The sequence below is a fragment of the Saimiri boliviensis genome, chromosome 5 (assembly GCF_048565385.1).
Source record: "Saimiri boliviensis isolate mSaiBol1 chromosome 5, mSaiBol1.pri, whole genome shotgun sequence".
In the NCBI taxonomy this organism is placed as follows: Eukaryota; Metazoa; Chordata; class Mammalia; order Primates; family Cebidae; genus Saimiri; species Saimiri boliviensis.
In genome coordinates this window covers 14,022,002-14,039,874 of record NC_133453.1, presented here as the reverse complement: position 1 = coordinate 14,039,874, position 17,873 = coordinate 14,022,002, and the positions used below count along the sequence as shown (strand labels likewise).

The 17,873-nt window shown below is 39.5% G+C and overlaps 1 protein-coding gene across 1 annotated transcript; it reads right to left on the bottom strand.

Annotated features, from left to right (window-relative positions):
• Positions 1 to 418: 418 nt before the first annotated feature.
• Positions 419 to 17,495, bottom strand: TM4SF20 (transmembrane 4 L six family member 20). The gene is made up of 4 exons (XM_003925458.3): positions 17,274 to 17,495; positions 9,361 to 9,426; positions 4,520 to 4,671; positions 419 to 2,410 (listed from the first exon to the last, which is right to left on the bottom strand). The coding sequence occupies exons 1-4, from the start codon at positions 17,454 to 17,456 to the stop codon at positions 2,122 to 2,124; spliced, it is 690 nt and encodes a 229-aa protein (XP_003925507.1). The 5' UTR covers positions 17,457 to 17,495; the 3' UTR covers positions 419 to 2,121.
• Between the last annotated feature and the right edge of the window lie 378 nt (positions 17,496 to 17,873).

Genomic DNA, 17,873 nt, shown 5'->3' with positions numbered 1-17,873 from the left:
GGGAAAAGACTAAAGGGAAACCTAGTTTTCATTAAATGGTTAGGAATAGCCTCAGAAAAAGTGGCATTTGTGCTGAAGTCAAGGTTAAGGAGGATTCTGCCAGAGATAAGGCTGGTCAGGGTAGGAATGGGGGTGGGGGTGGGGATACAAGAGGCCTTGCTAAGGCCTTGAATCAGAGTGGGTGATTAAGAACTGTGGTTCCTGTGCTAAATACTATAGTGATGGATGTACAAACACATTATGCTACATTATGACGGGGTATGATAACAGAGGCTTGGGTAAGTGCTAACTTGGTTTATTGAATCTTGAGCACTGGGAAGGCTTCCTCAAGTAGGAGATATTTAAGCTAGGCCTTAAGGACAAATAAGTATTTGTAGGGGTATAGGGAGAATGTTTTTATACAGTAAATGTTCAGAAAAAAAGGATTATAAGCTCTTGATGTTACTATATTTAGGCAGCTATAATATAGATACTGTAAATTATTTCTAGAACCTTAAGCCCAATGAACATAAATAATTGAAATAAAATATGGAAATAACATTCAGAAAATTTTAGATTTTTAGTTTTATTGTTTTATAACATTTTAATATGATAAATACATTTGTTATCCTGTTTTTTAAAGATTGGCACATATAGAAAACAGCTTTTGAAAAACTAAGGTTTTCTAGGTATTGTTTTTTAATTAATGATCAATGTAAACATCGGAAAATAGAAGAGTATAATGAATTGCCATGTACCTATCACTTAAATATAACAGTAAACATTTTTCCATTGCTTCACAGTTTTGGTTGAAGTATTTTTAAATTTATTTTCTCACCAAATGTATAAATATGCATTTCTTAAAAAGAAAAAAAAGACATTTTTGTATACAGGTTGAGCATCACTAACCCCAAAATTCAAAATCCAAAATGCTCCAAGATCCAAAACTTTTTGAGCTACTAACATAACATCACAAGCAGAAAATCACACACCTGACTTCATGTGATGAGTTGCAGTCAAAACTTTGTTTCATGCACAAAATTATTTAAAATATTGTGTGCAATTACCATCAGGCCAGGTGTGTAAAGTATGTATGAGACATAAATGAATTTTATGGTTAGACTTGTATCCCATCCCCAAGATATTTCATTATTATATGCATAATTCCAAAATCCAAAAATATTTGAAAGCTAAAACACTTCTGATCTCAGTCACTTTGGATGAGGGATACTCAGCCTGTATAATATAAAACCATTATCAGAGCTACCAAAATTAATAATTCTTTAATATCATCTAATCCAATTCTTCGTATTCTTCCCTTTATCTCTGACAAAGTTTACATGTGTTTAGCTGAAACATGTCTCTATTCTCTTAATCTGGAACAGTTTCCTCAAAAATATTTTTCTTTTATAATATTTTCTTGTTGAAAATGGGGCCATTCTTTGTCTACCGACCCACTTTTTAGATTCATCTGAGTGTTTCCTGCAAGCTGAGAATTAGATCTAAAGGCTTGATAACATTCAGGTTATATGTTTATTCTTTAAAGAAATACAATAAAAAGGTCTTGTACTTTGGGCACTGTGGCTCACACCTGTAATTGCAGCACTTTAGGAGGCTGAGGCAGGCAGATCACTTGAGTCCATGTGTTCGAGACCAGCCTGGGCAACATGGCAAAAACCCATCTCTACTAAAAATACAAAAATTAGCTTGGTATAATGGCACGTGCCTGTAGTCCCTATTACTAGGGAGGCTGAGGTGGGAGAATCACCTGAGCCCAGGAAGTTGAGGCTGCAGTGAGCTGAGATGGTACCACTGCACTCCAGCCTTTTTAGAGACACTGTCTCAAAAAAAAAAAGGTCTCATACTTTATTTTGAGAATGACTTCTATTCCTTCTCGTCTTCCCTCCCTTCTCCACACACAAAGAATGAAGAGGTAAAATTTTTGAATAGCACGATACAAAACTAATTGAAAATTCTCTCCACCTTTCCCAAATCAATCAACAGTTTGAAAGCATTATACCTTTACAACATGCTTTCTATGTGAAAGGTTGAGTTTTTAAGTCCCCTGAAAGATGACTTTGAAAACAAGTGTACTTCTCAAATTACTCAGACTACTGATACTTACATTTGATTCCCATTTAACTACACAATTTGACTTCTTCGCTTAGAAACTCCACACAGACAGCCAAGAAAACCAATGACTATCTGACTGAGCCCAAACAGGAACTCCAGAATTCCAACAAGCAATAGACCTACAAATACTGAGAAGTGGATAAGCCTGTGTTTGTTTTCTTCAGAATTGAAGTGCAAACTAGCTGCTCTCCAGCCACTGGCCGTGATGTCATTACTGGTGGGGTTATTGAAGTCAGTAGGAGGTACACAAGTGTCATTAAAGAACCACTGCAAGTTGAAGGATTCTGGATGAATGTAACTGAAAAGCAAAAGATAAAAATCAGATATTTAGAAATATCACCGATCAAAGGAAAGTAGCATTATGCCCATACAAGAACTAGTAAAAGAGAATGTGCTTTTGAAATAGTGTGTCCAGAAATGATAACAGAGGTTTCTGAGCGAATGTCCATACTCTACTGGTTATAAAACTTTTTCTTATATAAGCCCATCATTTAACAAGCATCTCTATAGCACATCTTCTCTTAGGTTGAACTGTATAAAATTGCTGTTTTTAGATGTCAGAGAGAGTTGAATGTCAACAGTTTTTCATGATTCAACCTATTTACATTTCATTTATTCAGATACTCTTCTACTTGCCAGATACGAAAACTAAGGAGCCTCCCTGCCACCCTTTCAATGCGCTCAGTTCTTAGTGTGGAACTGCAGTGTTGTGTCTGCTCTTCAACCAGATATACAATTTTTATTCACAAAAGACATTTTAAATATGTCAAAGTGACGTGCCTGTTCTTAACAGGGCTATGGAAAATGAGAAACTTTTAGCCCTAACACATCTATCTCAAGATGTATGTTTGTTTGTTTGTTTATTGTAGAGTAAGGTAGAATGTTCTTAGGGCGTTTGCATTGCTGGATACCAGCAACTGACATTCAACCTGGGAAAACAACAGTATTTTCAACACATGGAATGTGAGTCTGTCTTGTGAAATGTGTAGCAAGCCAAGGATCCCTCTCTTGTAACTTGGCTAGCCTAGCCCATCTCCCCAGCTAGAGTGAGAATATCTGAGTGCTGTTATGTGCAGAGTTTAGAGCCTGGTGCCTGGTACATTGTGGGCTTTCATTCCCTGAGGATTTAATGTGCATAGCATGTGTGGTAGAAATCTTTAGCCTTTTACTTTAAGTCTATCAGTAAGGAGACTTTCCATGGCTTTGTTTCTGAGACAGAGTTTCACTCTGTCACCCAAGCTGGAGTGCAGTGGCTTGATCTTGGCTCACTGCAACCTCCATCTCCCAGGTTCTAGCAATTCTCCTTCCTCAGCCTCCTGAGTAGCTGGGACTAGAGGCGTGTGCCACCACCATGGCTAATTTTTGTATTTTTAGCAGTGATGGCATTTCACCATGTTGGCCAGCTGCTCTCGAACTCCTGACCTCAAGCAAACCACCCGCCTTGGCCTCCCAAAGTATTAGGATTACAAGCATGAGCCACTGTGCCCGGCCTTCCTTGGGTTTTGATTCAAAACAAATATGCTACATAAATTCTGAGGAACGTTTCTTTTTCAACGTAGCAAGGTAAGGGAAAAGTAGAAAGACATTTTTTTTTTACGTAACTACAAAAGTAAATTCTGGTTATTTGCTAAACTGAGCAGTCTATACAGATCACTAATGGATTAGATTGTTTTTTTCCTTCCAGTTTTTACAAATTGTGTCTAGATTCAGTCACAGAATGATCTTAAGAGACAAAAATGAGCTACTTATTAAGTACATGTAAATCTCCAGTATTATTTGTTATTACACAACTTAAATTTTGGATTCATTCCCTGCATGCAGTATATTTATAGTATGTCTGGATGAATCTACTGGCTGTTCTGTTCCATTTAGGGCCTACAGGCAAGGCTCTGAATTTTATTTATTGCATTTTTATTGAATTTTTAAAATTTTAAATGTAACATTTACTCATGGTTTACAATTTTAATTAGTTCAGAAGTGTTGAAAGTAAATATTCTCTTCACTCTCCTAGTGCATTCTCTATTTCCATTCTCATAAAATAAAAGAATATTTTATTCTTTTATTCCAAGAATAAAAGTTAAGTTTCTAGTGTAAATTTCCAGAATTTTTTAATGTACATACACATAGGTAACGGTAGATTTTTTAAAAGACAAGCTTAAGCCATTTGAGGTGGACTAGTCCTTTAAGACAATATCTAAAGGCCCTTTGAGAGCATTGTAAATCTAGTGCTTCCTCCATTTCTATGTGGGGTTGTGCTAACTGGCATGAATGTACTAAATTCCTAAGAATCTGTTTGTCCCAGCAGATGCATCAAATAAAAACATGGCATTGTTTCAGTACTGCATTAGTCTAATCAAACTAGTTTAACTGTGTAAGACAGTAAGCCAGTGAAAATCAGGTTACCCACCTGATGTTTGTCAGTGAAAATTCACAATTGGCAGTACTGTTGACTTGAGAATTACACATGAAAGGACCTTCTAAGAGAGCCAGGGTGGATATCGCAACGCAATACCCAGCACCAATGATCGTGATTACACTGAAAAGTGATGAAAGAAACATCTGAAAAATAAAGGAGAACCATTTGCACATGTTATTACACATTTTTTATCTGTTTCAAGTTTCAGATGCATATGCAGTCTTTTTTTAAAATCTAGTCACCCTAAAATCCTAGATCTTAAGATCACAGTTTAATTAAGTGTAAATGATACAAAAAGACAGAGGGCAAAGTCTCTGCTATTTGATTATACTCACTGAAAGAAATGGGGCCGGGGTGGGGGGTTTACACCTATAATCTCAGCATTTTGGGAGGCCAAGGCATGTGGATCACTTGAGGTCAAGTGTTCAAGACCAGCCTGGCCAACATGGTGAACCACCCTCTCCCCTACTAAAAATACAAAAAAATTAGCCAGGTTTGGTGGTAGGTGCCTGTAACCCCAGCTAGGCTAAGGCAGGAGAATCACTTGAACCCGGGAGGTAGAGGTTGCAGTGATCTGAGATCTCGCCGTTGCACTCCAGCCTGGGCAACAGAGCAAGACTCTGAAAAAAAAAGATAGTTGGGCTTGCCACTGTCTCTGGAAAATCTCAGCTTTCATATTCTTGAGGCTCATTTGTTTCTTTTGACCACTGAGACCTAGTTCCTCCCTGTTTTGTGTACTTCTACTTCATAGAATCTTGACTGGATCTTAACTACCCTCGTCTTGATGTCTGGTCTCTTGGCTCCAAAGTGTTTACTCTAAATTTGGCCCTGATGCTTTAAATGGCCAATGGCCCGCATTCTGCAGTGATCAGTCATCAGCATAGAGTTAGAGCAGGACTTCCCAACCTCAGCACTAATGACATCTGCCCACTTGGCTGTGGGGCCTTTCATGTGCAGTGTGGGATATTTAGCAGCATCCCTGGTCTCTACCCACTAGATGTCAATATCACCCCATCGCCTGCCTCCTCCTGCCCGGTTCTGACAACCAAAAATGTCTCCAGACATTGCCAAATATCCTCTTGGGGTGGAGGTGGGTGACTAAAACAACCCGCTAGCTGAGAGCCACTATGTTAGAAAGACTGTACACATCTTTATTTCATGAGTCAGTCATGAGGGCAGAAGAAGGCACGGAATTTGGCATAGAAAATGGAATGAAGGTTAGTGTTTGTTTTTCCAAAAATAAGCTCTTAGGCCAGGCACAGTGGCTCACGCCTGTGATCCCAGCACCTTGAGGCCAAGGAGAGCAGATTGCTTGAGCCTGAGAGTTCGAGACCAGCCTGGTCAACATAGCGAGACCCCATCTCTAAAAGAAAAAAAAAGAAAAAGAAACTTTTATATTGTTTCAATGAAGTTGTTAGTCAGTGATGATTATTTCAAAATCAGCAGAAATGAAGCAAGGGAATGCTTTTTCTTTTCCTTTGCTGGAATAATGTTGCAGCTCCTAGAGGATTTGTGTGTTGTGTTCTTCAGACCTGCCTTTTATGAATTCAGAATAAGGTGGCTACTATAGAGTTATGTTGAGGGACATTGTGCTTTACATATATTATCTCATTTAATTCTTTCCATAACCCTAAGAGATAGATATTATTATTATTTTCATTTTATGGATGAGAAAACTGTATGTCATGGAGATGGACAAACCTGTCATGGCCTGTTTCCCAGGCCATCTGGGAAACACTTTAATCACTATACTTCCAGCCAAAAGTTTAGAGTAATGGATTTGGAGTCTAATTCAAATCCGGATTCCTCCATGCTACTGTGACTTGTGCAGTTATTAAATTTACTCACCAAGAAGTGCCATAGTGTTTATTTTTGGCCATCTATTATTTTCATACACACACACACACACACACACACACACACACACACACACACTTTTTTTTTTTTTTTTGGCAGAGCCTTGCTTTGTTTCCCAGGCTGGAGTGCAGTGGTGCAATCTGGGCTCGCTGCAACCTCCGCCTCCTGGGTTCAAGCAGTTCTCCTGCCTCAGCCTCCCAAGCAGCTGGGATTACAGGCCCTGCCACCAAACCTGGCTAATATTTTCTGTATTTTTAGTACAGAGAGGGTTTCACCATGTTGGCCAGACTGGGTTCAAACTCCTGACCTCAAGTGATCCACCTGCCTCGGCCTCCCAAAGTGCTAGGATTACAGGCGTGAGCCGCTGCGCCCGGCTGTACTGTTTTTGAGTTCTCATCACTACAAAGGGCCTGGCTTTAGAAAGTGATTCCAGGCATCTGTATTTCCCCTAGAGTGGGGATTCACTGAAACGATTCAGCAAAACCGTTGTGTATTCAGAAGCAAAATTAAAAACTGGAAAAAGGGAAGAAGCATAGAACAGTTAAAATAGGGGACAAGCCTTGGTCAGCCCCTTCCCGTCCTCCTAAGATGCAGCCTGTGCCACTGGTCTCCTGTTTTGGTTCTATCTAGGCTTCAAAGACACCAGGTATGACTTAAACACCAGTTCTTAGAGGATAAACCTAGAGGAAAAGCCTATATAAGTATTTTGATATTTTTGATTTTAGGAATTCAGAAATAGGATGTCAAGAATGTTGTGAGCACCACAGAGAGGAGATACAAAGTCAAATTCCAAATTATTATTGTTCATAAAGAAAAGTGACAGGGAAGGGAAACTGAAAATTAGTGTTTATTGAATACCTAAAATATAGCCAGAGCAAAGATTGACTAAAACTAATTAACGTAATTATCGTAAACCTAGATAAATGTCAAATGTCAGGAAAAAAAAGGTAATTTTTAAAAATATGAATTTCCATCATGGATAGAAGTATCTGTTCTTTTTAAAGCAGTATTTCTAACCCCTGGCCAAATTACCCTGAGTGATTTCGGAAAATACTGATGCAGAACCTCTGGGGCCACCCAGGCACTGGCATTTTTTAAATCTCTCTAGATGATCCTAACATTCCCATCCACCTTTTTTTTTTTTTTTACAGAGTCTTACTTATCAGTCACCCAGGCTGAAGGGCAGTGGTGCGATCTTGGCTCACTGCAACCTTTGCCTCCTGTGTTCAAGCGATTCTCTGGCATCAACCTCCTAAGTAGCTGGGGTTACAGGCCTGGGCCACCAAGTCCAGCTAATTTTTGTATTTTTAGTAGAGACGGGTTTTCACCATGTTGGCAAGGCTGCTCTCAAATTCCTGACCTCAAGCGATCCTCCCACCTCAACCTCCCAATGTGCTGGGATTATAGGACTGAGCCACCGCGCCTGGCCAATGCTCCCAACCATCTGAGAACCATTGCTTTGAAACCTCAAGCTCAGCCAAGCAGATTTACTGTGACTGCTTGCTTTCGATCTACCCACTTCTGTAAGGAATTACGAGAGACCTTACGTTGCTTAATAGTCATGTTCATGGCATAAATAAAGATTGCAAATTTTAGGGTGGTCCAGTGGGTTTGGATAAAAGTCCACTTACCCACTATGCTACACTGACAAAAATTATTAACTTTCTCTGAGCATCTTTCTTCGTCAATAAAACAGACATCTTACTTTTTCCCACTTAAGGGTTTAGAGAGAACTAAATGAAAACAACATAGCTGAAAGTGTTCTGAGCAGATTGACACTTAGGTTAGTAAATATTAACTTACTTTTAACTTAGTTATGACTCTATACATAGTGGGTAGGCATTAAATGTTTGGGGCAGGGAGGAGGAAACCTGGCAGCTCCTTTAATTTAACTGGATAAGGGCAATTGTCCTTCTAATCTTAGCAAACCAGTCTGTCATTGCATGGGAGAACTGAGTACGTTTTCCCTGAGTGTTTTATACATGCCACAAAAACATCGCACCTGAGTATTATGAAATTGATTACAGCTGTGGGTGTGACTTATGACTCTCCTTTCTTTGAAAAACCTTTAGATTGAGGAAAGAACAATGCACTGAAGACTGAGGAAGGGACAGAAGGCTGACTCTAAAGCTAAACGTTTATGGAACAACAACAAAAAAACCTTCTCACTTTTTGTTTTCCTTTCTTCTTTATTTCTTTCTTTTCTTTTTTTTCTTGAGATTGGGTCTCACTTTGTCACTCAGGCTGGAGTGCAGTGGTGTGATATCAGCTCACTGTAACCTCTGCCTCCCAGGTTCAAGCGATTCTCCTGCCTCAGCCTCCTGAGTAGCTGGGATTACAGGTGCGTGCCACCACACCCAGCAAATGTTTGTATTTTTAGTAGAGACAGAGTTTCACCATGTTAGCCAGGCTGGTCTCGAACTCCTGACCTCAGGTAATCCACCCACATCAACCTGCCAAAGTGCTAGGATTACAGGTATGAGCCACTGTGCCTGACTCACTTTTTCTATGTCTATGTAATCATCCTAAATAACTTGTTTCAGGCCAGGCATGGTGGCTCACACCTATAATCCCAGCACTTTGAGGTGCCAAGGTCGGCAGATCACTTGAGGTCAGGAGTTTGAGACCAGCATGACCAACGTGGCAAAATCTCATTTCTACTAAAAATACAAAAATTATCTGGGTGTGGTTGTGCATGCCTGTAATCCCAGCTACTCAGGATGCTGAGGCAGGAGAATCGCTTGAACCTGGGAGGCAGAGGTTGCAGTGAGCTGATATCACACCACTACATTCCAGTCTGGGCAACAGAGCAAGACTCTGTCTCTAAATTAATCAATAAAAATGGCATATTTCTAAGGCGCTGGCCCCGTCAGTGGAGACCCGCTGTGATTCTGTAGATGACTCAGTGTGGCTTCGCTTAGCTAGTGGTAACTGTTGATGCACTTCTGCTTCCACGGCGACTACTCTGTACTTACGCCAGTTCTGCTGTTGCAGCACGCTCTTTTTCTTGCTGCCAAGGACATTATTGTTGCTGGAATGACCTGGAAATGACATGAACAGGAAAGATGATTATTATTACTTCTCATCAGAAGAAAAACAAGTCACCGTCAGCTTCCATTTACCACCAGTTGTGGAAAATCAAGGCTGAAAGAACAAAAAGGAAATTTGGCAATATCCGTGGTTTTGTGAACCTTGTCCTCCCAGTTTCAACCATAGAGATTAAAAGCAGTAGCGGGAACGGGGGAATTCAAGACAGAAGTTTCGAAATCTTCTCTCTATATTCTTAGTTCGCTCTGAGTCATCTGCAGAGAATTGGATTTTAAATAGATTAGGATGACTTATTTATATATTCTTCTTGGAAGAAATGTTTCTGAAAGAATTGGTTGCATCAGCTAAACTCTTTTCCTTTTCTTTTTTTTTTTTCTTCTTTGTTTGTTTAACGAGTCGAGGTCTCTGTCACCCAGGCTGGAGTGTAGTGGTACAAGTGTAGCTCAATGTAGCTGCAAACTCCTGGGCTTAAAGAATCTCCTGTCTCAGCCTCCTGAGTAGCTAGAACAACAGGTATTGGCTACCAAATCTGGCTTTTTTTTTTTTTTTTTTTTTGAGATGGAGTTTTGCTCTTGTTACCTAGGCTGAAGTACAATGGCATGATCTCAGCTCACAGCAACCTCCACCTCCCAGATTCAAGTGATTCTCCTGCCTCAGCTTCCCAAGTAGCTGATTATAGGTGCCCACTAAGACACCCAGCTAATTTTTTGTATTTTTAGTAGAGACGGGTTCAACATGTTGGTCAGGCTGGTCTCAAACTCCCGACCTCAGGTGATCCACCTGCCTCAGCCTCCCAAAGTGCTGGGATTACAGGCGTGAACCACTGCCCCGGCCAACACCTGGCTAATTTTTAAAATATTTTTGTAGAGACAAGATCTCGCTCTGTTGCCCAGATTGGTCCTGAACTCCTGCCTCAAGAAAACCTCCTGCCTTGTCCCCCTAAGGTGCTGGGACTGAAGGTATGAGCCATCACGCCTGGTCTAACTTCCCATAAATTGGATGAATTAGTCTGGCAAGCCTCCAGAAAAGCAATTGATTGTTTTGTCTGTCTGACAGTTGGAAACGAGTCATTCTGTCACCACCCGCTCCCACTCGCCTTTCTTTTCCCAGGATCCCCGCTGTCTTGCTGGTTCCCCCAAGCTTATATTTGAGAATTATTTTTGATTCCATGTTCTCCTTTCTCTTCCTCTATCCATGATATGTAATGATCTCACTTTACACTGATGCTCAGAAATCTATAGATCGCAATATGTCTTCAGGGATATACATGTTGCCAAGGAAAGCTGTAAGAAAGAACACCATGTTCTCAGGACTTGGGTTTCAATTTTTAGTAATATCTAGGCAGCAGCTATGAGTAGAAATTCTTACTGGAAGGAGTTTTGTATCATTGAGGGGTGGAATGTAAATTATTTCCTTCCACTTAAGAAATTTTAGCCATAGGTTTTTTTACCATCTCAGCACAGCTGCCCTTGCGTGGTTTTTCTGTCTCCTACTCCCACTCTCTAACATTTTCCCGAGCTCTGACTACATGCCAGGCACCGTTACAGGCGCTTTCATGCTTTAGTTTATTCCATCCTCATAATAATTTTATGAGGTAGGTGCTAGTACTATTTCCATTTTACCAGTGAGGAAACGGAGGCATAAAATGTTTGAGTAATTTGTCTAAGAAAGTCGAAGAGTTGGGATTCAGAATTAGTCATTTAGGGGGCAGAGCCCAGACATTTTTTGTTCGTTTGTTTGTTTGGTGGTTTGTTTGTTTGTTTGTTTGTTTTTTTCAGACAGGGTCTCACTCTGTCACCCAGGCTGAAGTGCAGTGGCATGATCATGGTTCACTGCAGCCTCAACATCAGCACTCAAGTGATCCTCCCACCTCAGCCTCCTGAGTAGCTGGGACTACAGGTGCATGCCGTCACGCCCTACTATTTTTATTTCATTTGGGGGGATTTTTTTTTTTTGTAGAGATGGAGTTTTTGCCATGTTGCCCAGGCTAGTCTCAAATTCCTGGGCTCAAGTGATCCCCTCGCCTCGGTCTTCTAAAGTGTGGAGATGACAGGTGAGCCTCTGTGCTCAGCCGGAACTCTTAATCCCTATTCCACACTGACTCAAGTCTTGCAATTCTCCCTCATTCCTACCTAGAGTTTGTTCATTCTCATCTTCCCTGCTGCCTTCACCCCTTGCCCATCTTCTGTCCTTCCAATTGCTCCCTCTTTGATTCATTTATCCAAGGCCACATCTGCCTTTATTCTTTCAGCACGGGTTTAAAGTTCACGCCTCTTTACAAGGCAGCTTTCCTAAACAACTTCATTCCATCACGTGCCTCCGTGTCACTTTGTATTGTTAGCAAGCTTTGCTTACACATTGCCTTGAATATCACCACCTTTTTATTTAGAGGCCACATGTATATGGCTGCCCAGCCACCTTGGTGCATAGCTGAAAGCCCGGAAGAAAAGGGAAAAGAAATTTTAGCTCCCAAATAGGTGTCAGTATTCATGCACTAAACATCTTTTACTGTGCATATAAGCTATACTGCCTTCTGAGCTTACAGGACAAATCATTTAGAATGGAAACTGGCAAACGATGGCCCACCACCTCTTTCTTGTAAATAAAGTTTTATTGGAACACCGTCACATCCATTTATTTACATATTGTCTATGGCTACTTTTGTGCACCAGCAGTAGAGTTAAATTTTGTGGAAGAGGCAGATTTGTAAACCTAAAATATTCACTGAATATCTACAGAAAAGGTTTGCCAGCCACAGAGTTAGAAAATTAATGATTCTTTTAAAAGAAAGTGACAGTGTACTCCAGCCTAAATGACAAAGCAAGACCCTGTCTCAAAAAAAAAAGTGGATTGACATTACAACTTAAATGGATAAATTGTTTTATTTTTCTTGTTGATGCAAACTTAACTCTGCTAATTTTCTTTAAGATAAGTTTATTTCAGAGATGCTAAATATTTACTTTCATGATTCACTTGCAAAGTGGTTTTATAAAGGGACAATTACTTATAGTGTATAAATCACCACCCCATTCACTTCAAGCATGTTAACACATCTTTGTAATGCTGTTACTGGTAATTTGACAACTCACTGTGGTTTCAACTGCTTTCCCATTCAGAGCTCTGGAAATTGGAGGGGCTCTTTAGAGGACAGACACTAAAAATGTGAATGATGTGTGTGTGTGTGTGTGTGTGTGTGTGTGTGTGTGTGAATTATATATAAATTTTCCAGATAATCTCCTGCCAAAATGAGTAATTATGAGAACACACTTTCTCTTCATTTCCTAAGCATATTTGAATGCCTGAGTTTTTGTAAAATTAAAATTCCTCCTAGGCTTTTGTTTTTACAAAGAAAAGTAATATTGTTCATTTTTTCTTACAGAAACCGGTAATTTTATTTAGTCTTAGAAGTTACATGAGGAGCCGGGCATGGGGCTCATGCCTGTAATCCCAGCACTTTGGGAGGCTGAGGCAGGTGGATCACAAGATCAGCAGTTCGAGACCAGGCTAACATGGTGAAACTTGTTTCTACTTAAAAAATGCAAAAATTGGCCAGGCAAGGTGACACATGCCTGTAACCCCAACTACTCAGGAGACTGAGGCAGGAGAATTGCTTAAACCTGGGGGGTGGAGGTTGCAGTGAGTTGAGATTGTACCACTGTGCTCCAGCCTGGGCGACAGAGTGAGACTGTCTCAAAAAAAAAAAAAAAGAAGAAGAAGAAGAAGAAGTTGCATGATTTTACAAATAAAGTACAGAAATTTAGACCATTAAAAATTCTGTGATGAAGTTCAGACTTTTGGGAGTCCTCTAAGAACTTGAACATGAGAGTAACACACAAAATCTTAGCTCATCACAAATATCAAAACATACTTTGCAGCCAGGCATGGTGGCTCATGCCTGTAACTCTGGCAATTTGGGAGGCCAAGACAGGAGGATTGCTTGAGCCCAGGAGTTTGAGCCCAACTGAACAACATAGTGAGATCCTATCTACAAAAATAAATGAATAAAATAAAAAACACTTTTTTTTTTTTTTTTGAGACAGGGTCTTGCACTGTTGCCCAGGCTGGAGTGCAGTGGCATGATCTTGGCTCTCTGCAATCTCCACCTCCAGGTTCAAGCAACTCTCCTGTCTCAGCCTCCTGAGTAGCTGGAATTACAGGCATGCACCACCATACTCAGCTAATTTTTGTATTTTTTAGTAGAAATGTGTTTCTCCATGTTGGCCAGTCTGGTCTTGAACTCATGACCTCAGGTGATCTTCCCACCTCAGCCTTTCAAGGTGCTAGGATTACAGGCATGAGCCACCACACCTGGCCAAAAAAAAATTAAGATAAGCTAGGCATGGTGGTGCATGCCTATAGTCCCAGCTACTTAGGAGGCTGAAGTGGAAGGATCACTTGCTCCCAGGAGGTTGAGGTTGCAGTGAGGCGTGCTCACAGCACTGCACTCTAGCCTGGGTGACAGAGCACCACCCTGTCTCAAAAACGATAATGACCAAAAAACCAAAAAAAACTAAAAACAAAAAACCCACAAAACTATATTTTACAAATGTTTGTCTTGCATAGTATTTTCTCATCTGTTTAACTTTCAACAATTTGTTCTCTATTAAGATTTTAATAACTGACTTTGATGAGTTACTATTAGCTAATAAGTGAACTTAAAAAGCATGGTTAAGATCAGGCTTACAATTAGCCTCATAGAAAATAAAATGGCCTTTCTGTTTGTATTTTTTCAAGGAAACATTTTGAGATTTTTTTTTAAAAATACTTGAAAAAATAACATTTGTATCAATTTTTCCATTTAAAGTTAAAGATAAGTATGTCATATTTTTACTTAGTCATGGTTTTGGAAGATGAAAAGTTTGCCTGTTTTAGGTAAGTCATGAAGCCACAAAATGAATATATTTAGTGAAGTAATCAATAATGAATTCCATTGTTCATATGGTTACCCACTTCTTGTAAAATCTCACTTTTGATAACAATACCAATTGGAAACACCACAGTAATTTTGGAAAGATTTCAAGAACCAGACCACAGTGCTTATCACAGGCAATGATTTCTTCTCTATTAACTTTTTTATGTAGTTACAAGCATATTGAAAGTTCGATATTTTGAACTAGTGAGTATTTTCATGGGTGTCATAAAAGACATGTTAATAAATCCCTTAGAAAAAGACTTTCTTCCACTTTCTTTATATATCCAAGGATCATGAAAATATACCTGTAGTCTGAGCCCTTTTTATCACCTACCTGTTTGCTTATGGGCATAGCTTCTGTCTACAAAGTTCACATTGGACTTTTCAGAGAGTTCTTTGATGCTTTAATGACATTCTATAAAGCTGAATAATAGAGATAGTCTCGTGTTGATACCTTTTGATAATACTAAGGATGATAAAGTAAATTTAGCTGTAGAACAAGGAAGTTCAGATTCTCTGAAACTGTTCCGTAAGTTTCTGTAATCTTTCTGTGATTCAGTTTCCTGGTCACTTGACTTTATGCGTTAATTTATGGATTATGTCTTTCACCTCTGGCAGCCCTGAGACAAGTGTTGACACTTACTAGTACTGGTGGAAAAACAGAGTTTCGACATCAGATAAATCTGGAATTGAGTTTCACACCCATTATGTAACCTTGTTAATATTCCTAACTTTCTGTTTGCTGGTCTGTAAAATATAAGTAATAATAAATGCACAGATTATTATAGAGACTAAATGAGATAACGAGGTAATACATGAACCCAGTAGATGGCCCTTGGCAGATGGCCAGGAAATGAAGACATGTTTTTCTGTCCACCTCTGTCTTTCTCTGTCTCTGCTCTCCCCACAACACCCACCACCATCCTAAAATTATACTTGGGATATAGGTATGTGTCATCGCCACTTCAGGCTCCTTTAATGCTAATACAATTTTGTTTTTTTTTATCTCATGGGATTTGTGGCAGAGCCAATTTATTCCTAAAGCTGCATGAGTTATTCTAAGTGGATACTCTTAACTCAGGAACTCTTAGGAGCTTCATGGAAATTGCTGTCGTTAAGTTATGCTCAGCCAGCTGCTCCTGGCTTCTGGTATATAAGCAAATGCAAAAGAGGCTTCTACTACTCAAGTAGAGAGAAGCCTTCTACTGGGGAGAAAACAGACACATGGATGTATGGTTGCTTCATGCTGTTGAGTTGCAATGTGTTTTCTGTCTCTCAGCCTGAAAGAGAGCATTCGTGGCAGTGTGAGGAAATAGTCCAAAACTTTCCAAAAGCTTTTTCTGTAGTTAGACCTTTCTACCTAAAGCAGAGGAATAGATCCCTTGTGACTGTAAAGGAAGTGTGTTTTTGTAAATCTGAGGATAAGACCAGCAGCAGTAACTGATCATAATTAACAATCAGTGATTCAGGTAGAAAACTGTGTCCTGAATTTCTTTTAAAATCACCTCCACAGCTTTAAAAAAGGAATGAGATCATGTCCTTTGCAGGGACACGGATGGAGCTGGAGGCCATTATCCTTAACAAACTAATGCATGAACAGAAAACCAAAAACTGCATGTTCTCACTTATAAGTGGGAGGTAAATGATGAGAACACATGAAGATATAAAAGGGAACAACACACACTGGGGCCTATTAGAGGGTGGGGGGGGGGAAGAGGGAGAGGATCAGGCAAAATAACTAATGGGTGCTAGGCTTAATACCTGGGTGATGAAATAATCTGTACAATAAACCCCCATGACACATGTTTACCTGTGTAACAAATTGGCACATGTACCCCCTGAACTTAAAAGTTAGAAAAAAGTTTAACAACAAAAGTCACCTCTGTGTTTTATTATCTCTAAAACACTCATAAAATCAGTCCTTACAACTTGCTCTCTCTCCGTCTTACACACACACACATATACACACAAACATTTCTGGCACTAAGTAAACCCCTTAGTGGCAAAACAAACAAAAACAAGCCTCTTGGATACTGAATTATCAACTTCATCCACATCCCCATTTTACAAACATGGAAACAAAACCATAGGATAAATGATTTGCTTGCAGTGATATATTGGAGGCAGAACCATAGCTGAGGTATTCTGCCAGATTTGAAAGCAGTTTTCCCTATACAAATGGGTACTACCCAGGCCTACTGCATCAGAATTCTCAGGAGAACATCTACGCAGCTGACTATTGCAAGTTTCCCAGGTGATTCATGATCAGTTATATTCAGGAATTCCATACTGCACTGCTCTGCTGCAGATTCAACAAAGATAGACCTGGTAACAACCATCAGACTATTCAACAAGCTCGATGTCCTGGGATCTATAAAATAGCTGAATCAAAAAGTCCCTGAGGCCAGAGACCCAAAATTTTAAGTCCACGTCTCTTAGCCCAACTCCCTTGAGATACAGGCAATGCAACATTCACACCTCATGATTCTCATCACCCAGGCTGGTTATCATGATAGGAATGTTTCTACTCATTCATATTAAGCAACCTCTCACTCTTATTGCATTGTCTGTAAATACTTAGAGGCTGGTATGGAGCAAAGGAAAGTTGAAGGAATTAATTCAGAAGGTCCCTAACTCATAAAGCTTGGAAGAGTAGGCCTGCATGGGCAGAAATGTGAGTGATAATAACCCAGCCAACGTCTATTTATTTATTTATTTTTTGCTCAGCTCTCTATCCTATACCACGTACTGTACTTTATTTAAGTTACCATTCTTCACTGATGACCAATATAAATTAATGCCATACCACTGCTCCAAATTGTAACATGAGCCACGATATAGCTAACTGCAAGACTCAAAGATAGCCTTTAGGATTTTGGTGAAATAGGCAGGCCCTTCTTCACATCAAGTCAAATAAATATTACTCACCATCAGACCTGCTCCTATAATTCCTGGGAACCACCACTCAAAGCAAGAGATGGGGTTTTGAGAAAACTGGTCTTTCTCAATTAAGTTGACAATTAGAGGTATCGCATTGAGAACTACTCCTAAGAGCAGAAGAACTAGCAGGGAGAATCCATTGCAGGATGTCCATCCTTCACAGCAGGTCATGGTCAACCCTGGTTCAGTTAGAAACGTTGTCAAAGTGGCCCATGCTTGCTTGGTACTCTGTTGCCTTTTATTCCAATTTCTGGTTAAACTTTAACGCTAATAAAAAAGGAATCATAGAAAATAGTTCAGAGTTCAATAGGATAAGACATTATTATGATGACTATAATGAGAAATGAGAACATAATTTTATATTATAATGGGGTGAAGGAAGGAAAGCAGAAAAAAATATGAGATACATTTATGCATGAAGATATGCAAACAAAAACTTAAAAAAATATGGGTTTACAATAAGCTCCTTTAATATACTCCTTTACCAGTATGGCTACTAAAAAGTAAAAACAAGAATATCCAATTAAACTATATTTTCCTGTTCTGTTAATATTATTACCAGCTATGGAAGTTTCTTATTTTGAAATT